A 23,569-nucleotide genomic window follows, 5' to 3' on the forward strand; every position below is an offset into this window, starting at 1 on the left:
GTACACAGAATTTAGTCCATGTCAGCATATGGCAAAAATGTGAGCAAAGGCCTGTCTAAAGAGAACCTGCTTCTCCACAAGTAGAGATGTACACTTCATCAGCTCAGGTAAAAACCATAAAAATGAAGTCAGCCTGCCTGTCTGTAGTTTAATCCATTGGAAACAAAGGCTACACCAATTATAGTGTGAAAAACAGGAAAAAGGCCCACAGGCTTTTTATAAAACAGTCACCCACTGACTGGGTGAGATGCTCAGAGGGTAAACAGCTCTCAGTTACACAGCCTCAGCACCGCATAATAAAGCTGTACAGCACTGCTGTTTCACAACACTGACATTCTTTTCACTGACATTTAGCACGTGATTTTTTTGTGCAATTAAATAGTTTATAACTTCTAATTGATGAATTAACAGCTTCCTGTAAAATCAGAAGATACACTTATACAGAATCCTGCCTTCACGGTTCTTGGTTCACCACACGGTTAAGCTTAGTGAAATTTAATTACATATCTTGTCAACAGATTGCATGCAGCTTTTAAGGCTGGACTGAGAGATGTGGGCTTATTTTCATACCTGGAAATACGGTAACATCTACAACTTAACTTATGCAACATATGATAAATACTACGAAATCAAATACCTTTCATTTATGTGAAATTGCATTTATTCTAAATCCAGCTCCAGCTCTAAGTTTGGCAGTGCCTGCTGAAGGACACAAGCAGTAGTTTCTTTCTGTCTTATTCCAGGAAGGTCACTCAGATACAAATATTCAAGGTTCCTGCAAAAACAAAGAAAAGTTACCAACTACTATTTAACCGTTGACTAGAAATTAGACAAAGGATTATTCACTGTAGCTCTTATGACTATTTTAAAGGTTACTTGTGCTAATGGAAGATTCTTTCTGAAGTGGGTGCTCCAAGTTTTTAGTTTATCATAAATTGATGAACTAAATTGTCTACACAGCTTAAAGAGAGGTCCCAGCCCCCCCCCCCACATCATTCCTTTAAATTAAATAGTATTTAATGATTTAAATAGCAATTTAATAAGTTGATTTATATAGTAACTGGGGTAATATTTCAAAGTCCTTAACAATAACTTCCTGTAGGATGAAATCCAGCTCATCACATCACCCATTTGTAGATGTAACTCTGCATAACACTAGAACAGTTCCGAGTTACTTCAAGTCCACAGTTCAACAAAGCACATACGATGTGCTTCAGAGCTATAGAGGGGTGCAGCATCCAGCTCCTACCTCCTCCCATCCCTGAACACTAGTAGGAGACCTGCCCTGAGACCTTTAAGGCTATGCTGAGCACAAGGTAACTGCCAGGAAGCTGTGTACAGTGTAGAAAGACAACAAAAGTTACAAGACACCGTGACAATCTGCCCTGAACAGCAACCACAAAAGGGGTGTCAGGAGGAGAAGTCATGGTGATCAACAGTTCCTTATTCTCAATCAAAACCATGAAAGGAAGCAGCGTTCATTCATTCCATCACTGCTCTTGCCAAGGCTGTGTTGGCAGAGAGCAACTTGTGCAGTTACCAACATTGCCTAAGTTACTTCAGGTGTAAATGGGGAATGCTACGCTCAGCTCTAAAGACAGAAGCACAACTTAGATATTTACATACTGTAGCAGATGATTCTGGATTTCTAAGCTGCAGGCTTCAGTGCTACATTAGGTGCCTGATACCAACCTTAAGCAGCTTTTTAATATTTACATGTTAATTCACATGTCTTTTCAGAGCTAGCCACAACAATTTGTCTTCAAGCACACTTGCAGAACCATTTCCAGTGGTGGCAGTGCCATCCCTCCCAGGCTGTCACTCAGGTTGATTCCTCAAACCCAGCCATCCCACAGCCCCACACACATCTGAGGCAGCCCGGGTACAGTCAGACTTTAGCCTTTCCAGCCAACAAAATCCCAAAGCTGTGGGGTGATAGAGAAGAACTCAGCAGCTCACGTACATCAGCTTGTGAAGGGCAATGATGCCTTTATCTGTGACGTTCCCACAGGAAATTATCTTCAGCTGCAGGAGACTCTTCTGTAGATTCTTTGTCTCACTGAGCCTCTTCAGACACTCATCTTGTATGTAAATACACTTCTGAAGCTTGATTTCTGTAACGTGTTCAAGACCATCTGGAAAGACGAAAAAAAAAAAAAGGAAAGACAAAAAGTATTGGCTTCAGAGTACCAGCAACAACTTGTACTGGCTGTTAAACTCTTACTTGCAAATTTAGTAACTACTTCCACACACAGCAACATGCTTCTATGTGCAGGGAGTGTGGGGGACACACATAACACATAATGAATCTCCAAAATCCCTTTATGGGACTTGAAATTACAAAAACCCTAAAGATTGCACCCTTCTGGTAATATTCTAACAGCTCTGACGCGGGCAAGTAACAAAAAACTTCTGCAAGTCTGGGTGATGCAGAATGACCGAGTTAGGAATGTAATAATGCATGTAATTGCAATTAAGGAAAAAATAATAATAATAAATAAAAAGGGACCTGTTCCCCATTCTGGTTTTTGCAGGAAACCTGCAACACTTTTAAATCTTTTTCTTATTATTATAACTGAGTGCTTGTTTTTTTTAAGATCATCATAAATACCTGCAGAACAAGCAGTATTATAACATCAGAAACATCACTTGGTTTAGAAGAAAAATAATATTTTAAGTAGTGCCTTTTGCTACCAACTACTTAACTATAAACCCAATGAAACAGAAAATGTTTTTGCACCTCCTTAGTGCTACTGTCACTTCAGGTAAGGGCTGAGGAAGTTCCCAATTTCTTCTTGCTTCACAGCAAATGTGCAGCAAAATCTTAGGACCTGCTAAATCTTTGCAGGGCCAATTTAAGGGAATAAAAACAAACAAAAGATTTCTCTACATCTTACTACAGAATGAGGAAAGGAGCTAGTTATTCAGATTTTGATGCAACTGAAAAGAACTTAAGACCATTCAGTATATTGTTCACACTGCTGGGTCTGCATTACCCAAATAGTCAAATCCTCTGTACATGATGCAGGACTCGGTGGCATTAATTGCTTCTATCTTGTGTTTCCCCAAGGGCCCCGTGGGGAGACCGTTGTAGTCCTGCTGCCATTTCTCAGAGCCTTGATAGCGCACCAGGGCACCGCACCGCAGCAGCCACTCTGAAGCTGCCCTGTCTGGTCCAACTGCTTGTATGCGCTCATAGTCCACTCTGCCAAGAGAGAAAGAACATTCACACGTTTCTTAAAAGGCAGCAGATTTATTAGCTTTGTAGTAACACTACATAAGAAATATACAGTTATGGGCACAATAGGATATCAGAAGACTGAGAATATGGTTTCCTGGAAGTGTTTTAAATACACTTATTTGGATCATATTGGTTCTTAATCAGCCTGGCATTTGTTTTGTTGTTGTCATTTTTGTTGTATGTGGTTTTGTTTGTTTTTGATTTAATTTATTTTAAATAGCAGTTACTTTTGGTAATAAAAGAATACAAATGCAGTTTGACTTGGCACACATTAACCATTCTAATTGTTTACTTCCATGTCTGTAAGAGATTAAAAAAAAAAAAAAAAACACACACACAAAACAAAACACTTTTCTCTTTCCAGAATAAGGTTTCACAAAAACTGCAAATTTGTCTTGCAAAGATACCTTGATTATATAAGAATATAGAATCATATTCTATACAGCCCATCTAATTCCAGCCCCTGCCATGGGCAGGGACCCCTCCCACCAGCCCAGGCTGTCCCCAGCCCCATCCAGCCTGGCCTGGATTTATTTATGTGTAATCTAAACCTATTTTAGCTTAAAGCTATTACCCCGTGTCCTATCACTACCCATATTGCCTGCCATATGTAGGTCATTCCTGAAGGCTTTTCCTCAAGAATTACAGCAAATAGTTAAAATCTCCAAATCTATTCAAGAAAAGGTTATCTTTCTTAGTCTGGTGAGGCATGCTGAAGACAGAAGCATAAACCTAGAAGAGGACTCTGGTCTGGCTGAACTTCCCACCCCATTACAGCCACCAGCTGCACCAGGCAAGGCATTTCCGTAGTACTAGAACACATAAGGCTGTTAGCTACTGGTAAAAGTTATGAAGAGAGAAAGAGTTACACAGAGAAAGACGTTATCTTTCTGAAAGAGAAAGATAAAGACTTTATCTTTCTGAAGGACTTTATCTTTTTGAAAGTAAACATGAAATCCTTGTGAAGCAGAACGCTATTAAATGTTGGCCAGATGCTTTTCTGAATGATTAAATGGGACACAGTAGCAATACTGCCTTAGGTGTCAGTGCAGCTGGGGGCCAAAGGAAGACTGGTGAACAGGGAGAAAGAATCCCACTTGCCAGCTTGCCTCAGCAACCCCAAGGAGGGGGCAAAGCGCACCCTTCCTCTGGCACCCCACTGCTCCATAGCTGGAAGCATGAAGGCACAACCCTGCCAAGCATCAACACACAACCTGGGGGAAAAGACAGCAAAAATGTTCTCTCCCATCCTGGGACTTAGTCCGCCCCTCTTCGCATGCTGTGTGGTGGATGTACCAGACCCACCGTGCACACCCGTCCGTGCCTTACTTGTTGAACACGGCGTTCAGCCACCCCCAGAAGTGTCTGCTCGCGCCCGGAGCCAGCACCTTGCCCAGGCTGCCTGCTGGTGACACCGCTCTGCCCACCAGCATCGCGTCCTTGAAAATAAAAGGAGAAATGGAGCCGTTACCCGCACACACCGTCAGGCCCACCCGGCTCCGCCAGCCCCGCGGGGCGGCGTCTCCAGGGGAAGCCCCCCTCAGCCCCGCCTCGGGGCCTCCCCTCGCACCGGGCTGCCCCCAAAGCCGACCGGCCCTGCCCTACCCTGCCCCGGCCGCCCCTCACCGCCACCACCTCGCCTCCTGGAGCGGAGGAGGAGGAGGAGGAGGAGGAGGAGAAGAAGGAGGAGCCCAGCCCGGCGCCGCGTCCCTCACCGCCCCCAAAATGGCGGCGGCGGCGCTGCTGCGGCCGCGGGCGGGCAGCGGCGGGCCCGGGGCGCTGTGGCGGACCCAGCGCCGCCAGCGCAGGTGAGACCGCGGTGAGGGTGCTGGGCGGCCCTGACGGAGCCCCGCCGCCTCTCCTCGGTCCCGGGGACCCTCAGCCCTTCCCTCACACACAACCCGGGTCGGGAATGGGGCGCCCATGGCAGGCGTCTCGCCCGTCCTGAGGGACGCGGCCCCGCCGGGGGCTGCTGGCAGCCGCCGGGCCAGCCCTCACCGCCGCCTCTCCGCCTGTTTTGTAGCACTTTCGACGTGGCCGTGGTCGGTGCGGGCATCGTGGGGCTCGCCTCCGCCCGGGAGCTGGTCCTGAGGCACCCCGAGCTCGCCTTCGCCGTGCTGGAGAAGGAGAAGGAGCTAGGTATGGTGGCTGCCTCCCGGAGCCGCGCTGCCGGCTGCGCTCGTGGGCGTCCCGCTGCTGGTCTGCCAGAAATCGTTACTGAAACACCTTCACCAAAACATCACTAGTTTGTAAGCGTGTGTTTAAAGGGAGGCGCTTTTTGGGGTGGGTGAGCGTCAGTGGGAGAGCGTCTGCCCTTGTCATTGAAGCAAGCGATGGCTTCCCCTTGGGAAGAGCATCTTTGCTCCCAGACACCAGTGGCTTTGCCCCGATGGGATTTCTTCCTTCTCCCGAGGACACGTCCATCAGGTGTCCGTCAGAGCTGCCATCAATCTGCTTTGCTGCTGGCACTGCCAGGCTAGTCAGGAGACCGTGGTCTGTACTGCCAGCTTCCAGAGACGCGTGTGAAAGGTAGCGGTGAGGAAGCACGGCGCAGGTCACAAGCAGCGGGTGGTACCGGGCTCCGCACCACAGCTGGGGCTTGGGGGAAAAGGACAAGGAGGGCAATGCCTGAAGGAAGGAGCAGCGCAGGTATCGCTCTATTGCTTTTACCTTTTCCTGCTGTTGCAAAGAGATGAGGATGAGTCTGTTTTAGCGCCGTATGGAGCGGCAGGCAGGGAGGGTGAGCTGAGGATAGGGTGGCAGGACGGGTATTTGGTGGGGCGTGAGGAGACAGAACAGCAGTGACGGTGGGTAAAGAGAGTTTGGGGACGTAGTGGTGTGACAGCAGTTAAAAACATTTGGCAGTTGCTAGTCTTGGCACACTCTACACTTGTCAATTATTCTACAGCTGCCAGGAGTGTAAACCGCAGTCATTTGCCCCTTGTTTCTCATATTTGTGTAGATGCTGCACAGGGCGCTCTCAGTTGTGTGTGAGGTCGAAGGTGAAGTAAAAATGCGATGATAGCTGGGCAGATACTGCTAGTTACTGGCCCAGCATTAGCCAGAGTGAAGTGGCACAGCTCTCACTGTTGCCTGCTTACATCAGAGTGGTTATTTCATATCCGTTGAGGGATACGGGAAATCTTGAGGCACTCAGCACCTGGGCATCTCTCCTGGCTTTGAAATAATAAAGACTGAGCCCTGTCGCTTCATTGTTTGAAAGCAACCCTTGGGAGTTGATATTTTAGGAGAGAGAACCTCTTACTTCAACTTAAACCACTTTGATAAAAACATGTTACAGTAAAATTAAATTATTTCAATAACAATGCTCTTGATATTTTCACCTCCATTTTACTTGGTTACTTTGTAACTAATTAAACTGAAGTAATTAAACAGCAAGTCTATCCAGTTCACAAGTATTTGAAAAGTGTACCAGTCCTGCCAGCATGTCCAGAGAAATTGAGGATTACAATGACATTACTTTAAGGCCTTTAAGGATGCATTTCTCTTTAAAAACGGAGTTTCTTAAAATTAATTTTAACATGTAGAAAGGTTGGATGGGTTTGCATGCAGTTGTAGCTCTTGGAGGAAAAGCTCGGCCCCACACGTTGATTCAGCATGTTTCAATCTGTGATGGTTTGCTGGTTTGTTATTAACTGACTGTTGCTGTGTCAGTGTTTTTTCTAGCTTTTTGGAACCGGGGAGGAATTGTGTGCGGTTATCTTAGTTGAGCATCTCTTGTTGTAACACTGATTCAGGGCAGAAACTCAAATTGCTCACTTCTCTGACAACTGAAATAATTAACCACTCTTGGGAACGTGTATTTTAACAGTGTATTTTTCTTTCTATTTAGCTCATCACCAGAGCGGACATAACAGTGGTGTAATTCACAGTGGAATCTACTACACACCTGGATCTCTGAAAGCTAAGCTGTGTGTGCAGGGTGCAGCTCTCTGCTATGAGTACTGTGACCAGAAGGGAATTCCATATAAACAGTGTGGCAAGGTATAGGAAATGCTGTGTGTTTTTACCTTTGAAACTGTAACTGTAATGTACCTTACATGTACAGCATGTGCCTGGGTATGGTATTTTCTGCCATGTTGCTTTTCTGCAACTTACTTCCTTCAGGATGAAGGTCCTTTTTGTTTTATTTCCAGCTAGTCAAGCTAGTTCCTTATCTGAGCCTAAAGAATAACCCTCCTTATCTGGGGGCTGAGCTGAAATAGCCTAGGTTAACTGAATGGATTTATTGTCCAAGTGTTTTTCAATTAAAAGCATTTCCAGAGATGCACAACCCGTTGCATGAAGAACTACCTCCTCTTGTTTTGAAACTGGCTCCTGCTGGCTTCGTCTAATGCCCCCTAGCCCTTTTATTGGGAGATGTGGTGAACAGTTGATCTGTGCTCATACTCTCCAAGCCACGTGTAAATTTATATTTCCTCCTTCCCAAGAGTCATCTCTTGTAGCTGATGAGTCTTAGCCTGCTCAGTCATTCCTCTTAGAGAAGGTGCCTCATGACTCTTGTCATCCCTGTCATCTGAACCATCTCTACTTCAATGCATCTTTCATCAAGATAAGCACCAGTGTTCAGGGTGCGGTCAGACTCTGGGTTTTTGCAGTGAAATAGTAAAGTTCTGTATTATTGCCCTGTATCCCTTTCCTAATTGTTCGTAATACTCAATTTAGGGCATCTGGAATGTCAGTAAGCATGAAGTTGATGTCTTCATAGGATCATCTATCACAAGACCAAGGTCTTATGGCTGATAACTTTGATCACTTTATGTATGAGGCTAAGACTTTTTTTTTTTTAACGTGATCGTTGTTTCACATTACTCTGCACTGAATTTCATCTGCCATTTTGTTGGCCCCTCGTTCACCTCAGAAGGTCCCTCTGCAGGCTTTCACAATCACCTCTTCTCAGAACCACCTTGAGTCACTCTAAACCAGCACCTGACTTTCTTTCCTCCCTGGTTTCTCCTTTGCAGGTCACTCATAAATGTCTGAGAGAACACACACCCTTGTCATATCAGACAGGGTCTGTGCAACACTTCTAAGAGAAAGGAAAAGCTCAGTGGCTTTTCCTCAGCCCCATTTGGGAGCTGGGTGCAGATCTTTTCTAGATCTGGGGTGCAGAGCTGCGATACCTGGATGTGGCTGTGTTGGTGGGCCCTGCACCAGCGCTGGTTCCATTTTTTTTTTTTTTTTTTTTTGCTGGACTGTTCGTGCTGTGCTCCCTAAGCTGCAGCTCTGGTCACAAGATGGCACTGTGTGCTTGTGCAGCCACACACCTGGAGTTAGAAGCCTGCTCATGACTCAGAGCACCAAGAGCTGTGGTGCTTGGGAAGGGCTAGCACAGCCCCCGTGGCGTTGTTGGTCCTATGCTGGCACTGAATTTGTGTATTTGTGCATCACCTTCCTCACCTTCCAGAGAAGGCGATACTGGGACTTGACATCTGGTTTTAAACAGAGCGGCCCCAGGTTTGGAGAACTTGGTGCCTTGGCAGTGCAAAGGTGCCAGTGTTGCCAGACTGAGCAGGGCCTGGAAGTAGCGTGGTCTGTGCAGACTTGCTTCTGGTGTCCTTGGCACAGATACCATAGCCTGGGTAAATCTCTTGTGATAGTTGTGATCTAACGACGTGCTGAAGTGAGTGAGGCTGGTGCAGTTTAGTCGAGGTGCCATGTCAGAACACGTCCTTTACTCAAGATGGTTCGAGATCTGTATGCGTTGGGTTACGTTCAATTTTATTTTTTGGAAGCATCCCAGTGGCTCTTTGAAATCCTATTCTCCTTTCACATTCAGGTATGTGGTCCTATTGTACTTTTAGCAAATATTTTCCATGGCTAGTCACTTGAGCTATATGTTAACGTTTGCTTTTAACTCTCCTTAGTATATTGATGCTTTCTCAGTGGTGTTTTTTGACTTTTGTGCCGGTAGTGGCACAAACCATGTTTTTTTTTCCCCCTTGCATTGTAATTCATAGTTCACACATTCACCATTGCTTGTTTGTTTGGGCTGGATGCCAGGGCTGAGCTGGCTTTGTGTATTTTGCTCACTGGTGTGCCTTGTTATCTCTTCGAAGCTAATTGTAGCCGTTGAACAAGATGAAATTCCAAGACTCAAAGCTCTGTATGAAAGAGGGCTGCAGAACAATGTCCGAGGTCTGAAATTGATTGGATCAAAAGAAATACAAGCGAAAGAGCCCTTCTGCAGGGTAAGGAATCTTCTTATGTTTAACCATCGTGTGAGATCTCAGTTTTTCAGATGTTATTTTTGAATTTAATGTGAACGTGTTTCTGCCTTGGGGTAACTTGTATGAGTGACAAGTTAAAAAGAGCCTGAAAATCCAGAAGAAATACAACTGTCAAGGAAAAAAAAATGCATCCATTAATTTCTCAGGCCGGTTCTTCATGTGTGTTTTCCTTTACATACAAATCAGACTAGGTCTAACACAACATAAGGTGATCCTGCAGAACCTTTCTTGTCCATGCTTACTTTCACCCTGCTTTGCTGCTGCTCGTGTGTTCTCATTCCCTCGTTCATCTGTTCACCGTTCATCAATTCTCTGTGTGCTGAAGTTGTAAAGAGCTGCTGCTGCTGCACTAATTGCAAATGATGTGCTGGCTTGTGTCACAGGGGCCAGCATTCATGAACTGGAGAGCAGGTAACTCATTTCACTTGTAGCCTACAAAAAGAATCAGAATCATTGGAGTTAAAGTGAAAAGGGGACTCTCTAATCCCTGAACAGGACTGAATCTATAGGCAAACAGATGGAACCTGCAAGCTGTTCAAACTTCTTCCTTTTCTCAGCTTTACAAAGAAGCGTCCTCGCTGATGTATGTATGTGTTCAGGGAGAAAACAAACAAACTGGTTTCCCACCAGTAGGAATTAGTGATTTTTATTTTTTTTCCCTTCTACTTGCAGGAGCTTGCTCGCATGTTTTTGTGCTCGATAGGCAGCTTTTCCTCTGCCAAGGTCAGAACTGCTATATCTGAGTTTATACTGAGACAGTTCTGCTCCTTCACACTGCAATTGTTTAACTTACGTTAAACTCGATAATGCAGCAATGAAAATTCCTTCTCGTCTGCAAATACAGACTTGGTTCAAGCCAATTTTGATCAAGTTGCTTCCTATCCGCTTGGCTGTAATGTAGCACTTCTCAGCTTGTTTATTTTGACAGCAGGAGAAATGTGAGTGGTTGGTGGAATACAAAGTTGTTATTGTTTGGTTTGCCTTTGATTGAAAGGAAAATCTGGATGTAAATTCCCCATACTGTTTCATCTGGCAGCCTGCTCCTGGTGTAGTGCATGACTCATTGCTTCTGAGTGGTTGGAGGCTCAAACAAAAATTTTCTGGAGGGGAATCTTTTTTTTCTTTCTTGTAAACACTTTGTATCCACTCCTTAAAACATTCTTTGCATGTTCAAGATCCATCTGAGCGCCTACTTCTGCAGACTAGGTTCAGATGGGGCTTACTACATTTGGTTTCCTGTGCAATGTATTATAAGACCGTTGAAGTGGAGAGAAATCTTTTGTGCAGAAGACAATTTTATAAACCGGTCTGTTTGTCTCGGGCTTGTGAATGGCCCTCATTGTAGCATCTAAGTGGCTGACAGTCTTCAGTGTATTTCTGCTTGAAGCCTCTCTGCGAGATGAGGCCATCCTACTATCCCAAAGTTATATCTGGAACTAGGAAAACGTTCTGTCATCTAGCAGGATAAAAATTAAGTGAGGAAGTGAGCCATTTTGGTAGAAAAAATAGTTAAATGCCACTAAGAAAAATGTAAAAATCTAGCTCTGCACTAAACTTGAACCCTTTGCTTTCTGCCTAGGTCAGGCATAGGCTGTTGCCTAACTCAGAAGGGACTTTTCTCTCTGATGTGCGATGCAGTGGGTGTTGAGACCAGGCTAGATCATATCTTTTAGCCTTGCAGGAGGCATTGGTAGTAGGTAAACTCGCAAGTGACTGTTTGCAGGTGGAACTGCGTAGTACATGGGGAAAAATAAATGTGTATTAGTTGAAGTCAGGATTAAGTAACTTGTTTTAATTTTAAGCATTCTGTATCACATAGTTTTTTTTTTTGCTGTATTTTCACAATCAGTGAACTCCCTGTAAGCAGTTTTCACCATATGAGTTGTCAGCAAACACAGACACTGCCACATGGAGAGACTGGGAACAAGCAGCCCGGGATGGGGAGACAGCAGTACTCCTTGCTCAGTGGCAGTGCACATTTCTCCAGGGAAAACATGTTCCGTATCAAAGACCAAAGTGCACATACAACCTTCACTCTTCTCTCCTATCTTAATACTGTTCCAGGGTCTGATGGCCCTTGATTCTCCATATACTGGTATTGTGAATTACAAACAAGTGGCCGAGTCCTATGCTGAAGACTTCCAGGAAGCAGGTGGAACAATCTTGACTGATTTTGAAGTTACGGGCATGGAGATGGCTAAAGAAAGCTCTTCAGAAAGTGCAGATGGTAAGGCATTTTTTGCCCTTCATTTACTACAGTCCTGCAAAAGATTTTGTTCAAAATATGTTTGCATTAAGCTCAGAAATGTGATTTCATTTTTCGGCCTGAAAGGGATGTTTGTAGACAAAAGGCAAAGTTATGTTAGTGAGAGTATTCAGCAAACTTGCTGTTTTTCTCAGGCAGGTCACCTTTCAGTCAAAACACTTAATACCGGTGGATGAAAATGACGGTGAAATAGATGAAGTAGAATGTTGTCTCCAGCTAAATTTGATTTTAATAGGATATTGCATGTGTGTGCTTGTGACAGTGCTCTGTATCCTAGGAGGTGGGTTAGATTGGTGGTGGTACACGTAGTGTAGATCATGGAAGGATAAAATGACAACTATTAATTTAGAAATGCAGTTATGTCCAACAGTAGCTGTTCTGTAGCTTGAAGATCTGCCAGCAGAAGAACCCTTCATTGTGTCAAGTGGCTAATTCTGTCCGTTTTCTGTTATGCGTCCTCTTAATTCCTTAATTCCTTCTCTTGTCTAATTCTATTACAGGACTGAAATACCCAGTCATTGTTAGGAACTCTAAGGTAAGAACTAAACTCAAGATTTAGTTGCTTAATAGGAAGCTGTTTTTCCTTTTCTTAAGAATTGGTGTCAAGTCCTAGTGCATTAGTCAGGTTCTAGAAAGCTTTTAAAGTGCTTTTCCGTAACATGTTCGCTGTCATCTAGGACTGTTGTTATAAAACAACTTCAGTCAGTTGTTAACAAAGCATACGAGTATGTGTGCTGAGAATAATAATGGAAGTATAACTTTCTGCTGCTTGACATCTTTGATGGTATGTGCTCCTTATCTTCCTTATTTGCACGTTCTTACGCTTGTTGTTTCCATGGACTCCTTTTATTACTTATCGATTGAGAGAGAAACATGAAAATTCATGTTTGTTCTCGGTCTTCGACATCTATAAAAACGATAAGGAGGCATTTGTAATGGTTTTATTATCAGAAAGCCACGAGGTAATGTATTAAACAGGTGCATGTACTGGGGCCGTTAAAGCAGGTTTGTTAAAGCTGCACAGCAAACGTACCTGTAGCCTTTTCACCTTCAGGAGAAACTATCTGCACTCTTGCTTGGAGAGAGAGAGAAGGGGAAAACAAAGACAAAACAAGCCCCACATGCACAAAGAACACCTTCCCTATCACATCACAAATAATGTTTCAAGTTAGAGCTGCTGCTTTTTTGATCCGTTTCCCCATTTTCATTAAAAAGTAGCTTCCAAAATCTGTTAGATTCCCTCCCCAAAAACTGAGTTCCTTATAGAAATGTTTTTAGTTGGAGAAAGAAGTTTAAAAACAAACAAAAACCACACCACCACCAACACAAAAACCCAACCACGTGGTATTTGACAACATAAATTGTCATATTTTTTTTTAATTATTTAGATAGTAAGGTGTTTAGCTATTTAACAGCTCTCCGTAACTGTGTGCTATGAGCTTAGGTGTCTGGATAAACTCCCATTTGACCACTCCTGGTGTGGTGGTGAAATCTATTAATGGCCTTATTTAACCAAATATCTTGTGGTTGTTTAGGTACCTCACCTATAACGTACCCCTCTGGCAAGGAAAACATGGCCAGGGAGCTGCACTAGTGTGGCATCAGTGCTTTGTAGGATGCAGGCAGCAATGAGGGAGTGCCAAAGGGAGATAGTTGGTTAGCTGGAGGAGCAGAGTGTTTGACTCTTGTGGTGGGCCTTCGCTCTGTGCCGTAACCATACTTGTGTAATGAACTTGAAGCTCGTTTGAGAGTTGATGACATTTCTTGATTTCTTTTTTTCTTCCCTCTTTCTCTTTAAAGATCCTTCCAGTCTTACCTATCCAATTAATTGCCCTTTTACGATAGTTCTCCTCCAGGGAATAAAGGAAAATATTATCTGAAGTCAGAAATAAGAACTGAAATGAAACAAATATTTTTGAAAACGTGGTTGTTTTTACTCTTTTTTTTCCAATAATTTTAGGTGATCTTTTAGTAGATATGTTCAATTTTTAATCGTTTGGGTTTAGTTTTGCCCTTTTTTCCCCCACCCAGGGTGAGGAAATCTACTGTCGGCACATTGTGACCTGTGCAGGACTCTACTCGGACCGCCTGTCTGAAATCAGCGGCTGCAGCCCTGAGCCTCGTATTGTACCCTTCCGTGGAGATTATTTGGTGCTAAAACCAGAAAAGTGCTATATGGTTAAAGGAAACATTTACCCGGTAGGTACTCTCTGGTACGTGTTTCACGGTGTGTTCTAGGAATTGCTAAAACTACAGAAATAAGGGCAATCTCATACTGTTAGACCGAAGGTAGTGATGCACAACATCTCACCGTAGGTTCAGTTGCTTTCTGACAGGACAGATTGTTTTTTAAGGAACAGGTAAAAGAGCCATCAGGGAAAATGATTGCCAGTGAGGTTTGGATTGGTATTATTATTATTTTAGGGAAAAAGTCAAACATTTAACGTGATTGGCCATATACCCGCAAAACCCAGGATTTTTTCCTTATATTATGAAGTAAACCCATTGGCAGGATTCAGAAGTCAATGAGAGACAACAGTAAATTATCAATTAATTAGGTGCAGGGCTTAGTTTTGTCTGCTAATGCTGAAGGCTCAGACTGAGCTAAATGTCTCTTAATTTCATCTTTGAATTAACTTTACTTTTTATGACAAAAAAAAAACAGAAGTGGTAGGAAAAGGACGAGATGTCTACAATCTGGTAAGAAGAATAGTGTGACGAAGAGGGACAATTCCAAAGAGAAAGTGAAATTATCAGTCAGGAACAGGATTCCTAGGGTGGCATTTAATCAATTCAGGCACTATTTAAATAGTGCCTTTTTAATATGAGCTTAGGTTTCCCTGCTAACAGCTTGCACGGGTCACCCCATGAAACTCCAGGTATGGGACATTTGTCTGGCCTCCTGTCGCCTGGGAATGATACAGGATCCTGCCTTGGGACAGGGGGAGGAACTGGCAGGAACTGGCTTCCAGCCTTGTGCCACGGCTGTGGGAGAATAGTTTGTAACCCTTTGAAATTTTCTGTTCTGGCCAAATGTGGCAATAAGACTAGAAAACTGCTTCATTTGTTTAGTGATGTGTTACCAGGAATGGATGTAGTTTGTGGGGTGGTAGCGCTAAGCTTAGAAAAATTTTGAAGTGTATTTCTAAGAGGAAGAGCAGTGCTCTGAATACAGGAAAGAAACTTATGCTGAAGTGATCTTTCAGTCATAACCTATTTTTGATATGTGTTGATATACCCAAAAATGATTTATTTTCAGCCTGTAAGATGGTCACCTCTGTAGGCACCTTTCCTAAACAGCTAAAGATCTTGAAACACCAGCACATGAAGAGGTGTGCTTATTTTATACCTTTTTCTGTGTCTAGACAGCTTATTTCAGTGTCAGCCTTCACACACACAATTACACTGTGTTCCGTTCACAAACAAGAAAGAGAAACTGCAGATACTTATTATTCCTATTAATCAGCCTTGCTAACGATGGCTGTTTTGAGTTATCCAGGAAAGGTGAGGCTTTCCTTGTATTTTATAACCGACTTTATTGTAGTGTAACTACTATTGGTGAACAGTCGTTGGTTTTGTTGGGGGTTGGCTTATTTATAGCCTGAGAAATCCCGTATACTTCTTCACATGTGGATTGTTTTGCTTTATCTGGGATGCAGCCTGACTTGGCCCTGCTCTGTTCCTCAGCATTTTCAATTAGTTATGTGCTATAACTGTACAGTTAACAGAGAAACCAGCTCAGGAGCCAACTGTATGGTTATTTGTCTTGAACGTTCTTGTGGTGAATGGAAATAAATTGGCAAACTGAATTACTCTTTCACTTTTTTTTTTTTTTAATTTAAAATGAATTGTTTCCATTTATTGGGAGGACAACTCCTTTATTGTGTTTGGGTTTGCTTTATTCACTCTCCTAACAAACTGTAAGTACTGTGCTTTCCTTCTCACAAACATTTCCCATGTTTCTTGGAGTAGTTTGTTGGCCTGGGTGGTTGGACAGCTGTTTCATTGATCTGGTTTGTAACAGCTACAGTTAGCTGCAATAACTTGTATCCTGCTCTAGGTTCCTAATCCTCGGTTCCCGTTCCTGGGCTTTCATTTCACACCAAGAATGGATGGCAGCGTTTGGCTTGGTCCTAATGCAGTATTAGCCTTTAAGCGAGAGGGCTACAAATTGTTTGATTTCAGTACTACAGACTTCTTTGATGCTGTACTGTACAGGTAATAAATATCTTGTCTTTCTGCCTGCTCAATACAGTAATTTAAATATCAGCCTATGATCCGATGGAAACCCTTTTTGTCAAAAGCCCTGCCGAGTTTTTGGTGTGTTAAAAGGCAGTTGTGCTGATACGGGTGGACTTCCCAAAGAGATTCAACTTCATGTTATCTAATATTTCAGTTCTTGTAAACTACCAAGGCGTTTCTCAGCTGGTCTGAGGATGTGACTGCTCATCGGGAGGTGTTGGTGGGCTGTGTTGCTACTAATGGAGCTGCTTTGTGACTCGTTCTGGTTCAATGGAGTGCAATATTTTAACCAATGTAGACAGTGGCATTAAAATCTCTGCAGAGCTTGCTTGGACAAGAGAATACACAGCGGTCTGGATTGTCGTGTTAAACTCTTCTCAGGTCACTGATGTTAATTTAAAAACATCCGAGTGCGAGGAGATGTGTTGAGAGCCACAAAGACTGGGAAGCTGTCTTACAAAGCATGTTGGAGGAGCTAGGAATCATTGCTAAAAATGCAAGCATAAATGAACAGAGTATCTGTAGAAGTTAAGAGAAGTCTTGCTCCTCTATGAGGGGCTGACGGGTACTGAGTGCTCAGTTTTAGAAAGTAGACTGGAAAAAAAGGATGTGAAAATACTGGGTAGGGTCCAAAGAGAGGCTGCAGAACAGGTCAGGGAACTGCAAAACAGCTTCCTGGCAAGGAGCTCAACTTAATGCAGTTTATTAAAGGAAAGTGTTGAAAACATCTTGATCGTTATCTGTAGTGTTTTATACTGGAAAACCTAGCAAGCAAGGCTTGCAAAGACTTAAGATTCACTAACAGAAAGCTGAGGTTTTTAGGAGTAGATCTCTTCAGAACGACTGGAAAAAAGTCTCAGGAGGTATGGCCGTCTTCTCTCACGCATGTGGGTTTTCAGCCTCTTGCCTCTGATCTTGATTGGATCAGTCAAAAATCCTGGACATTGGAAGGACTGGAGTTCGGAGTTGTGTTCCACAGAAAGAATGTGAACGAATGCTACAGCTCTGTATTGAAGGTTTGATGAAACAGGGAAGGACCCGCGTGTATTTCTCAAGAAGAAAGCAATGATTGGATTATTGATGTAGGGAATTGGAAATTTTGCTCTGCAGTTGCATTTGTCACTTTCTAAAGACACACCTGGCTGCATGTATAAGGGAAGATTCATTCTTACTGCGGTTATTTTTTTCTCTACAGTGGGTTATGGAAGCTTGTGCTGAGAAACCTGTCGTATGGACTGAGTGAAATATACAGAGCGTGTTTCCTTAGTGCACAGGTGAAGGAACTTCAGAAGTTCATACCAGAGGTCACCGTCGATGACGTACTCAGGTAAAGAAAACTTTTCTTATTACTAACACCCACCGGCTTGTTTAATCTCTCATTTTTGATCGTAGCAAATGTAGCATAGCTTACTCCAAAGCATAAAAGTATTCGGATGCTTTCTCCAGGAAGGTCTCTTATATTGTGTAAACTTACGTAGGTTTGGTGAAGAGTTTTCTTTGTTTACTCTCCATAGGCTGAAATTCTCAGATGAGACATGCCAAAAAGAAAAAAAAAAAAAACAAAGTCTTCCAAATGACACATCGAGTAGCTTGAACATAGTGTTTGCTTTCTTTGTGAAGCAAAATTAATGAAATTCATTAGTGAATGGCTAATGAATGGGGAAGCCTGAGAGTTGTTACTGATACTACTAGAGGGAGGGATGTAGCATAATAGGTACCCCTGGCTAAAGGCCTTCTATTTAGGAGAAGACTGCTAATTTCCCTCAGGAAGGGAGCATATGGCTTAAGGCTGGGGTGTTTAATGAAAAGTGGAAAGCTTTAGTGCCAGAAAAGAACTAGAGCTGTCAAAAATTGCAAGTGCTTGCACCTCTGTTTTTACATGGAGAAGGACAGTGATGGTTTTGTTTGTGCTTGAGAGCACTATGCTGTCAGATAGGAGTGAATAATGCCTCGGTTTGGTCATGTCAATAAATTGTATTCAGCTTCTTAAGGTGTGGAAAGAGAAACTAATTCAAAGGAGTATTGAAATGACAGGGAACTGAAGAGATTTGTGAAGAAAGATGAGGCATTTAAAGTACGTGGAGGTGGGTTTAATTGTCTAAATATTTACAGGGAGAAAATGCAAAATAAGAAGGAAAAAAAAAGAGGAGTTACTGAGTTCAGGCAGTATACCATCTGCATGAAATTCATGTTTGACGAGGCTTGCTATTTCAGAACAAAAGGTTTCCTTTTGAAAAGAGAGGGCTTGTTTGCGTGTTTGGGGAGGAGAGTGACTTCGCAACAGGGAAAAATACAGAAAATCCTCTGCCTGGCTACCTGCCCTTGTTTTACTGTAATGACTCTGAGACATCTCCCATCTGCTTCTCAAGTTTGTTACGCTGCCCTGCGCTCCCCCAAAAGCCTGACTAGCCTTTGACTCCACAGCCTGGTTTCATTGTTTTTGTTTGTTTGTTAGTTTGTTTTGTTTTTTCCTTGGGAATCTTCATAATGTTGGAAAAGAGTTGATTTTTCTGCCCTCAGAAAATTGAAGAGCTCATAACCTTCAGGAATGATGTGAAATGGAGAAGGAGGAATCTTATATAAAAGGAAGTGTTTCCTTATCGGAAGAACAAGTAGCTTATAAAGCATGATTTCTTAAATGTCGTAACGTTTACCCTGTTACTTCAGAGCCTTAAAACTAGAGAGAATGGGAGACTGGCATGATCTCCAGAACTTTGTGGAGGGTGGACTTGCAAATCTGGGTCTTGTGGGAGAGGTGAAAAATGAGAAACTTGCTGTTCAGGGCTGGAGAGGTGAAGTCCCTGTGCTGCAAACTGTTGGTGACTAGAGAACAGTTGGAAGAAGCTTTCTGGGCTTGTTTTGTTCATGTGTTGGCATGTGACTGGCAGGAGGCAAGCTGCTGGGGTCGGTGAGCCTGTGATCTGACCCAATATGAATGTTCTTGTGGCTGTTACAGAACAGCAGAAATCTCCACTTTGGGGGTTATTTTCTAGTAAAATGACACTCTTGGTTCTTGGGTCTCTAACTCCAAATGAACAATGCATTTCTGTTTTTTTCTCTAGTAACCCGCTGAGGTGGAAACACCCAGTAAGGTGTTAGAGAATGGCAGGACTGGGCAAGCAAGCCAGTGGCTGTTGAATGGAAGCAAATTTCCTCGACTGACTCATAATCAAAGTGTAGTATCTTCCGTTTTGCCACCAGAGGGTCACAGAGACTCTGAGATGGAAAACTCTACAGAATTAGTCTACAGTGAGCTATTATTTCAGATTTCTCCCTATCTCCCTACGAATTATCTTTAAGGAGAATATGGTGTCACGTTTACTGCAGTGCTTTCACCTCTGCAATAAGACAAGGGAGGCACAAACGTTTGCATGTCCTTTGTGGTGCTTAATTCTGTACATGAGTGCCCTTACAGTAATCCTAATAATCTTTTTACAGCCTTATCATCTTTTCTAAAATCAGCATTGGGAAAATCTTAGCACGTATCCTTGTGAAGAAAGTCTGCTCGCTGACAGAGAGGCAGTTGCTGCATCAGGTTCAGGACTGCAGGTAGTTGTGCCCTGCAAGGATTTGGAGCAAGCACGGTTAACTTGTGAGCCGCTGCTGCCCTGCTGTGTCTCCTTCACATGGGCACAATGCTCAGGAGTTGATGCTGCCTTCAGATTCGGATGATCAGGTTCAGCTCCCTGCTCTGCCTTGTGACTTTGGACAAACATTGAAAACGTGTTTACCTGAAGAAATTTAGCGGAATAATCATAAAGATGTCATTTATGTGATAGTGTGGAAACGAGTAGTGTGGATGACTTATCAGTGTATCTGGGAAGCCTCCCTCTTTTTTACAAGGTACAGCAGGAAAATTGCCTGCACTCTTGAGGTGTTTTGCCTTGTTTGTTTGTTTGCTTCCCATTTCTTTACCTGTAAAATGGGAATTAGAGCACTTTCAAACGTACAATGGAAAGAATGCTATGGTAGTAAATTCCTTAAAGGATTGTGAGGCACTTGAAACCACAGGAATATCAATGGGAAGTCATTGTTACTTTTAAATCTGATAAATTATTAGGTTCTCCTTGGTTTTCACATGCGATAAGGATGTTGGGAGTGAGATAGTCATCTTGGCCGTCGTGTGGAAACGTATGCTTATGTATTGTGCAAACTTCACAGCCATAAAATGTTTTCATGATGTCACACGTTACTTTTCATGGGAAAAGCCTGGCACTAGAAATGAGGCAATGTATGCAGGTACCAAGAGCCACAAGACAGCTTGTCGAGACTTCTGCCTTTCTGGACAGAAGTAAACATTGGAAAAAATGCGGGTGTTAGGGGCTGTTTATATAACTGTTGTCAGTATTAGATGCTAAACATTGTGTTGACATTCTGAGAGAGTGTGTCGAAGCTTGGGTAAAATCTGTAACGTTAAAATCCATATGACTTCAGATAAGGATCCTTTTTTGATCTGGAATAAAGCAGACCAATGTCTTGTCTTTTCCTTTGTTTCTGTGGGATGGTTCCCTAATGTTACAGAAAGGGACTCAGTTCAGACGTATATGGTTTTGTATGGTTTGGTTTTGAAATGTTTTGCAAACATTACTAATTCCTGGGTCCCCTACATTTCTTAAAGGGGTTACTCGTATTATCATATTTCAGTTAAGCTGACTGGATTGTTACAACATTCTCTTTCTAACAGTGAGCTCCTCTGTTTTGCAGGGGTCCCTCTGGAGTGAGAGCTCAAGCATTGGACAGCGATGGAAATTTGGTAGATGACTTTGTATTTGATGGTGGCACTGGAGATATTGGAAGCAGAATTCTTCACGTCCGAAATGCCCCTTCTCCTGCTGCTACCTCCTCCCTTGCCATTGCAAAAATGATTGCAGATGAAGTGAAGCGAAGATTTGAATTGTGAATATTGACAGGTGCAGTTTTCCCCCTCTCGTACGTGTGGCAGCTTGTCTGCATTGAATGAACTCTGCAGCCTTTAATGACAAAAGATGAAACAGGCAATGTGTTGCTTGCAAGGTCAACGCCTGTATAGCTGTGCAGTGCAAAACCAGCACTTGAAATGTTTGCCAGCCCACAGCTCGTCAATTTCCTGAGCGAAGGATTTATGGTACCTGGCAAAACCTGGTATGGTACTGGCATCTGCAAGAGCCAAGCAAACAGACCGTTGACAGGTTCAGGTTCACAGTAAAGGCTTGTCCACCTCAGCAGGAGCAACCTGTGGAGGAGCTGGTGCCAGGCTCAGGGCAAGGACTGCAGGGAGCAGTAGGTGGAGCAGGAAGAGTCTCTGTGGTTGGGTTGCCCACCTCTGGAGAGAGAGGAGAAAACAAAAACAAAACAAAACAAAAAAAAACACCCAGGCATGGGGTGGTTCTCTGTGTGCTTTCTCTCCATCTCTTTAAATTGGTCCCCTAACTTGTATTAAAATGATGGAGATAGAAGGAGAAGCCCTGCTTAAGGATTCTGCAGATATGGAATGAAAAGCTTTATCAGAGACTGAAAACAATATTCTGAGCCTTTTACATAAATGTAAAGTATTTCAGAGAAAAATAAGCCTGACGAGATTACCAAATCCAAGTCAATTTAGATATGCAATTCAGATACACAGTCTATCTGATCTGTCTCTGTTTTTTCTATACAGCAGAAATAGAAATGTGTATATAAACAGTCATTTTCATTTAACTTAAACCTGGGAAGTCATCACAGATCAGGAACTACTTCGGCGGTTTGGGTTGGTATTTTTTTGTTGTTTGCTCTTACCCTTTGAATACTGGTGGGGCAAAAGGAGCTTATCTTTGTACAGCATATTGAGCAATCTAGTGGAAATGGTCTTTGTAAAAGCAAATGTGAAGGGAGGGAAGCTACAGAAACCTGTCTTAATTGAGTCATGTTGCATACTGCTTCCCTTGGAGCCCGAGCAGCAGTGAGTCAGGAAGGCTTCCCATTTCCCTCATGCCTGGCAAGAGGGGAGCTTAGGAAGTACTGGCTACTCCTGTGAGCTCTTAGTGGTACTTGAAGCTTTATCAAAAGTGCACCTAGAAGAGAATCTGTGTGGAGAGTGGAGAAATATAAAGAGATGTTAAACAAGTTCTAAGCTAACAGTATCTCGGTGTGTTCTGCATAATTGCTACAAAAAAGAATTATGTGGCCCGAGGGACAAAGTACTTCAGAGTACTTTTAAAGCAGATGTTCACAGGATGTTGGGTAATACAGATAATTGTGGGTAGTTTGCTACCAGACGATTTGCCATACTTTTTTTTTCTTCATTTACTTTCTGTACCTCTCTGACATGCATGAGGGATTGTGTTATCGTAGAAGGTCAGGTGTGCTAGCTGATGTTTTTACTGTACAGAGCTGAGCTGCTTTTGAGTGAGCCAGGGCTTAACCTATCTGTTTGGGTTTTGTTGTGTTGTTTTTCATTTGGTGACATCTACTTTACTGGAAAAGTGACTCCCATATAAGGGCAAATGCAAATAATTAGTCCTTCAAAGAAAAGCTTTGGTCTTTATTTTTAGCCACAGTGACACTAGACAAAGATTTAGATGTTCCAAATGCTAAAATGCTGTACAGTGTACAAGTTATATCTTCACAATGAAACAATCATATCTTCACTCCCCTCCAGAAGTGTTGCCTATCAACAGTAAATACTACAAAAAGATTGCAAAAGCAACTTCCTCCCACACGAGGTGTGGCCCTAACATGTATTGACAGAATAAAGAACATTAAAATGTAAAGCAGTCATATACTGCGGTGAATCTTAAGTCAGCACATTTAACTGCACAGCCTGCTGTGCTTTTTACTCTCAGGAGATGATTATTTTGGGGTAGAGCTTAACGGAAGCTTTCAAATTATGTAGCATTCTGCAAAATATTTATATTTTTAGAGATAAAGATATAAATCTTTTTTTAAAGAAATAACTTCAGTGATTTACGATAATGGGATTTAATACATAAATTATGTGTTGCCCATTAAGTGTGAAAATGTATGAATGTATTTTTTAAAAGGGTCCAACTCACTGGGATGACTTAATCACCTTGCCTTTCACTATTGTGGTTAAAATAGCATATTTTAAAAATTGCTCTAAGGTCTGTGTATTTCTCCTGAATTACAGAAAAGTTTCACTGGTATTTGCTAACTCTCATCAGATTTAGATGGCTATGTCTCTACATAATAGGAATTACTTGATTTATTTAGAGGGCAGGTGCAGAACCTGTCTTCGTGAACTACCTGTACCTTATCTGTGCTTATACCACTTCACAGCTTTTTCTCATACAGGTATGTGTGCAGCGGGCAGAACTGGTCCTAAGCCTGACCTGGACCTGTAATGACATGTGGATTGGTAATTCTTGAAATTCCGAATAAATGCATCAAGACAGCTTGGGATAAACTTGCATTTTTTTCCCCTTAAAGTGTCCCTCCATAGGGTCAGTCCTAAATGTTGGAAGAGTGTGGTATGACGAGTGTTGGTTTTTTTGTTGTTTTTGTTTTGTTTTTAAGGTGTAAAGAAGTACTTGACTGCCTGTGCCATGGCTTACTGGGGAAAATGAGCTCCTTTTTGGCACTTTGTGTTTCCAG

The 23,569-nt window shown here is 42.7% G+C and overlaps 2 protein-coding genes across 2 annotated transcripts; one reads left to right on the forward strand and one right to left on the reverse strand.

The window, feature by feature from the left end:
• Positions 1-122: 122 nt before the first annotated feature.
• On the reverse strand, positions 123-4,908 carry DMAC2L (distal membrane arm assembly complex 2 like). Its single transcript, XM_035329264.1, has 5 exons — positions 4,868-4,908; positions 4,571-4,680; positions 2,997-3,205; positions 1,964-2,135; positions 123-775 (listed from the first exon to the last, which is right to left on the reverse strand). Exons 2-5 carry the CDS (start codon positions 4,672-4,674, stop codon positions 661-663), a joined length of 600 nt encoding a protein of 199 aa, XP_035185155.1. The 5' UTR covers positions 4,675-4,680; positions 4,868-4,908; the 3' UTR covers positions 123-660.
• L2HGDH (L-2-hydroxyglutarate dehydrogenase) lies at positions 4,904-23,369 on the forward strand. The gene is made up of 10 exons (XM_035329262.1): positions 4,904-5,049; positions 5,265-5,380; positions 7,095-7,246; positions 9,322-9,453; positions 11,557-11,719; positions 12,259-12,293; positions 13,790-13,957; positions 15,819-15,976; positions 17,196-17,327; positions 20,705-23,369. Exons 1-10 carry the CDS (start codon positions 4,967-4,969, stop codon positions 20,898-20,900), a joined length of 1,335 nt encoding a protein of 444 aa, XP_035185153.1. The 5' UTR covers positions 4,904-4,966; the 3' UTR covers positions 20,901-23,369.
• Positions 23,370-23,569: the final 200 nt, after the last annotated feature.

The sequence above is a fragment of the Oxyura jamaicensis genome, chromosome 5 (assembly GCF_011077185.1).
Source record: "Oxyura jamaicensis isolate SHBP4307 breed ruddy duck chromosome 5, BPBGC_Ojam_1.0, whole genome shotgun sequence".
NCBI classification, from domain to species: Eukaryota; Metazoa; Chordata; class Aves; order Anseriformes; family Anatidae; genus Oxyura; species Oxyura jamaicensis.

Bases quoted from the DNA above. Each gene is read 5' to 3' on its own strand.
- L2HGDH (XM_035329262.1), top strand. From the start codon at position 4,967: ATGGCGGCGGCGGCGCTGCTGCGGCCGCGGGCGGGCAGCGGCGGGCCC. The intron at 5,381-7,094 runs GTATGGTGGCTG...CTTTCTATTTAG, and splicing joins GGAGAAGGAGAAGGAGCTAG to CTCATCACCAGAGCGGACAT. The intron at 9,454-11,556 runs GTAAGGAATCTT...ATACTGTTCCAG, and splicing joins CGAAAGAGCCCTTCTGCAGG to GGTCTGATGGCCCTTGATTC.
- DMAC2L (XM_035329264.1), bottom strand. From the start codon at position 4,674: ATGCTGGTGGGCAGAGCGGTGTCACCAGCAGGCAGCCTGGGCAAGGTG. The intron at 3,206-4,570 runs GTAAGGCACGGA...CTCTCTTGGCAG, and splicing joins CTGAACGCCGTGTTCAACAA to AGTGGACTATGAGCGCATAC. The intron at 776-1,963 runs GTACGTGAGCTG...TTGTTTTTGCAG, and splicing joins ATTGCCCTTCACAAGCTGAT to GAACCTTGAATATTTGTATC.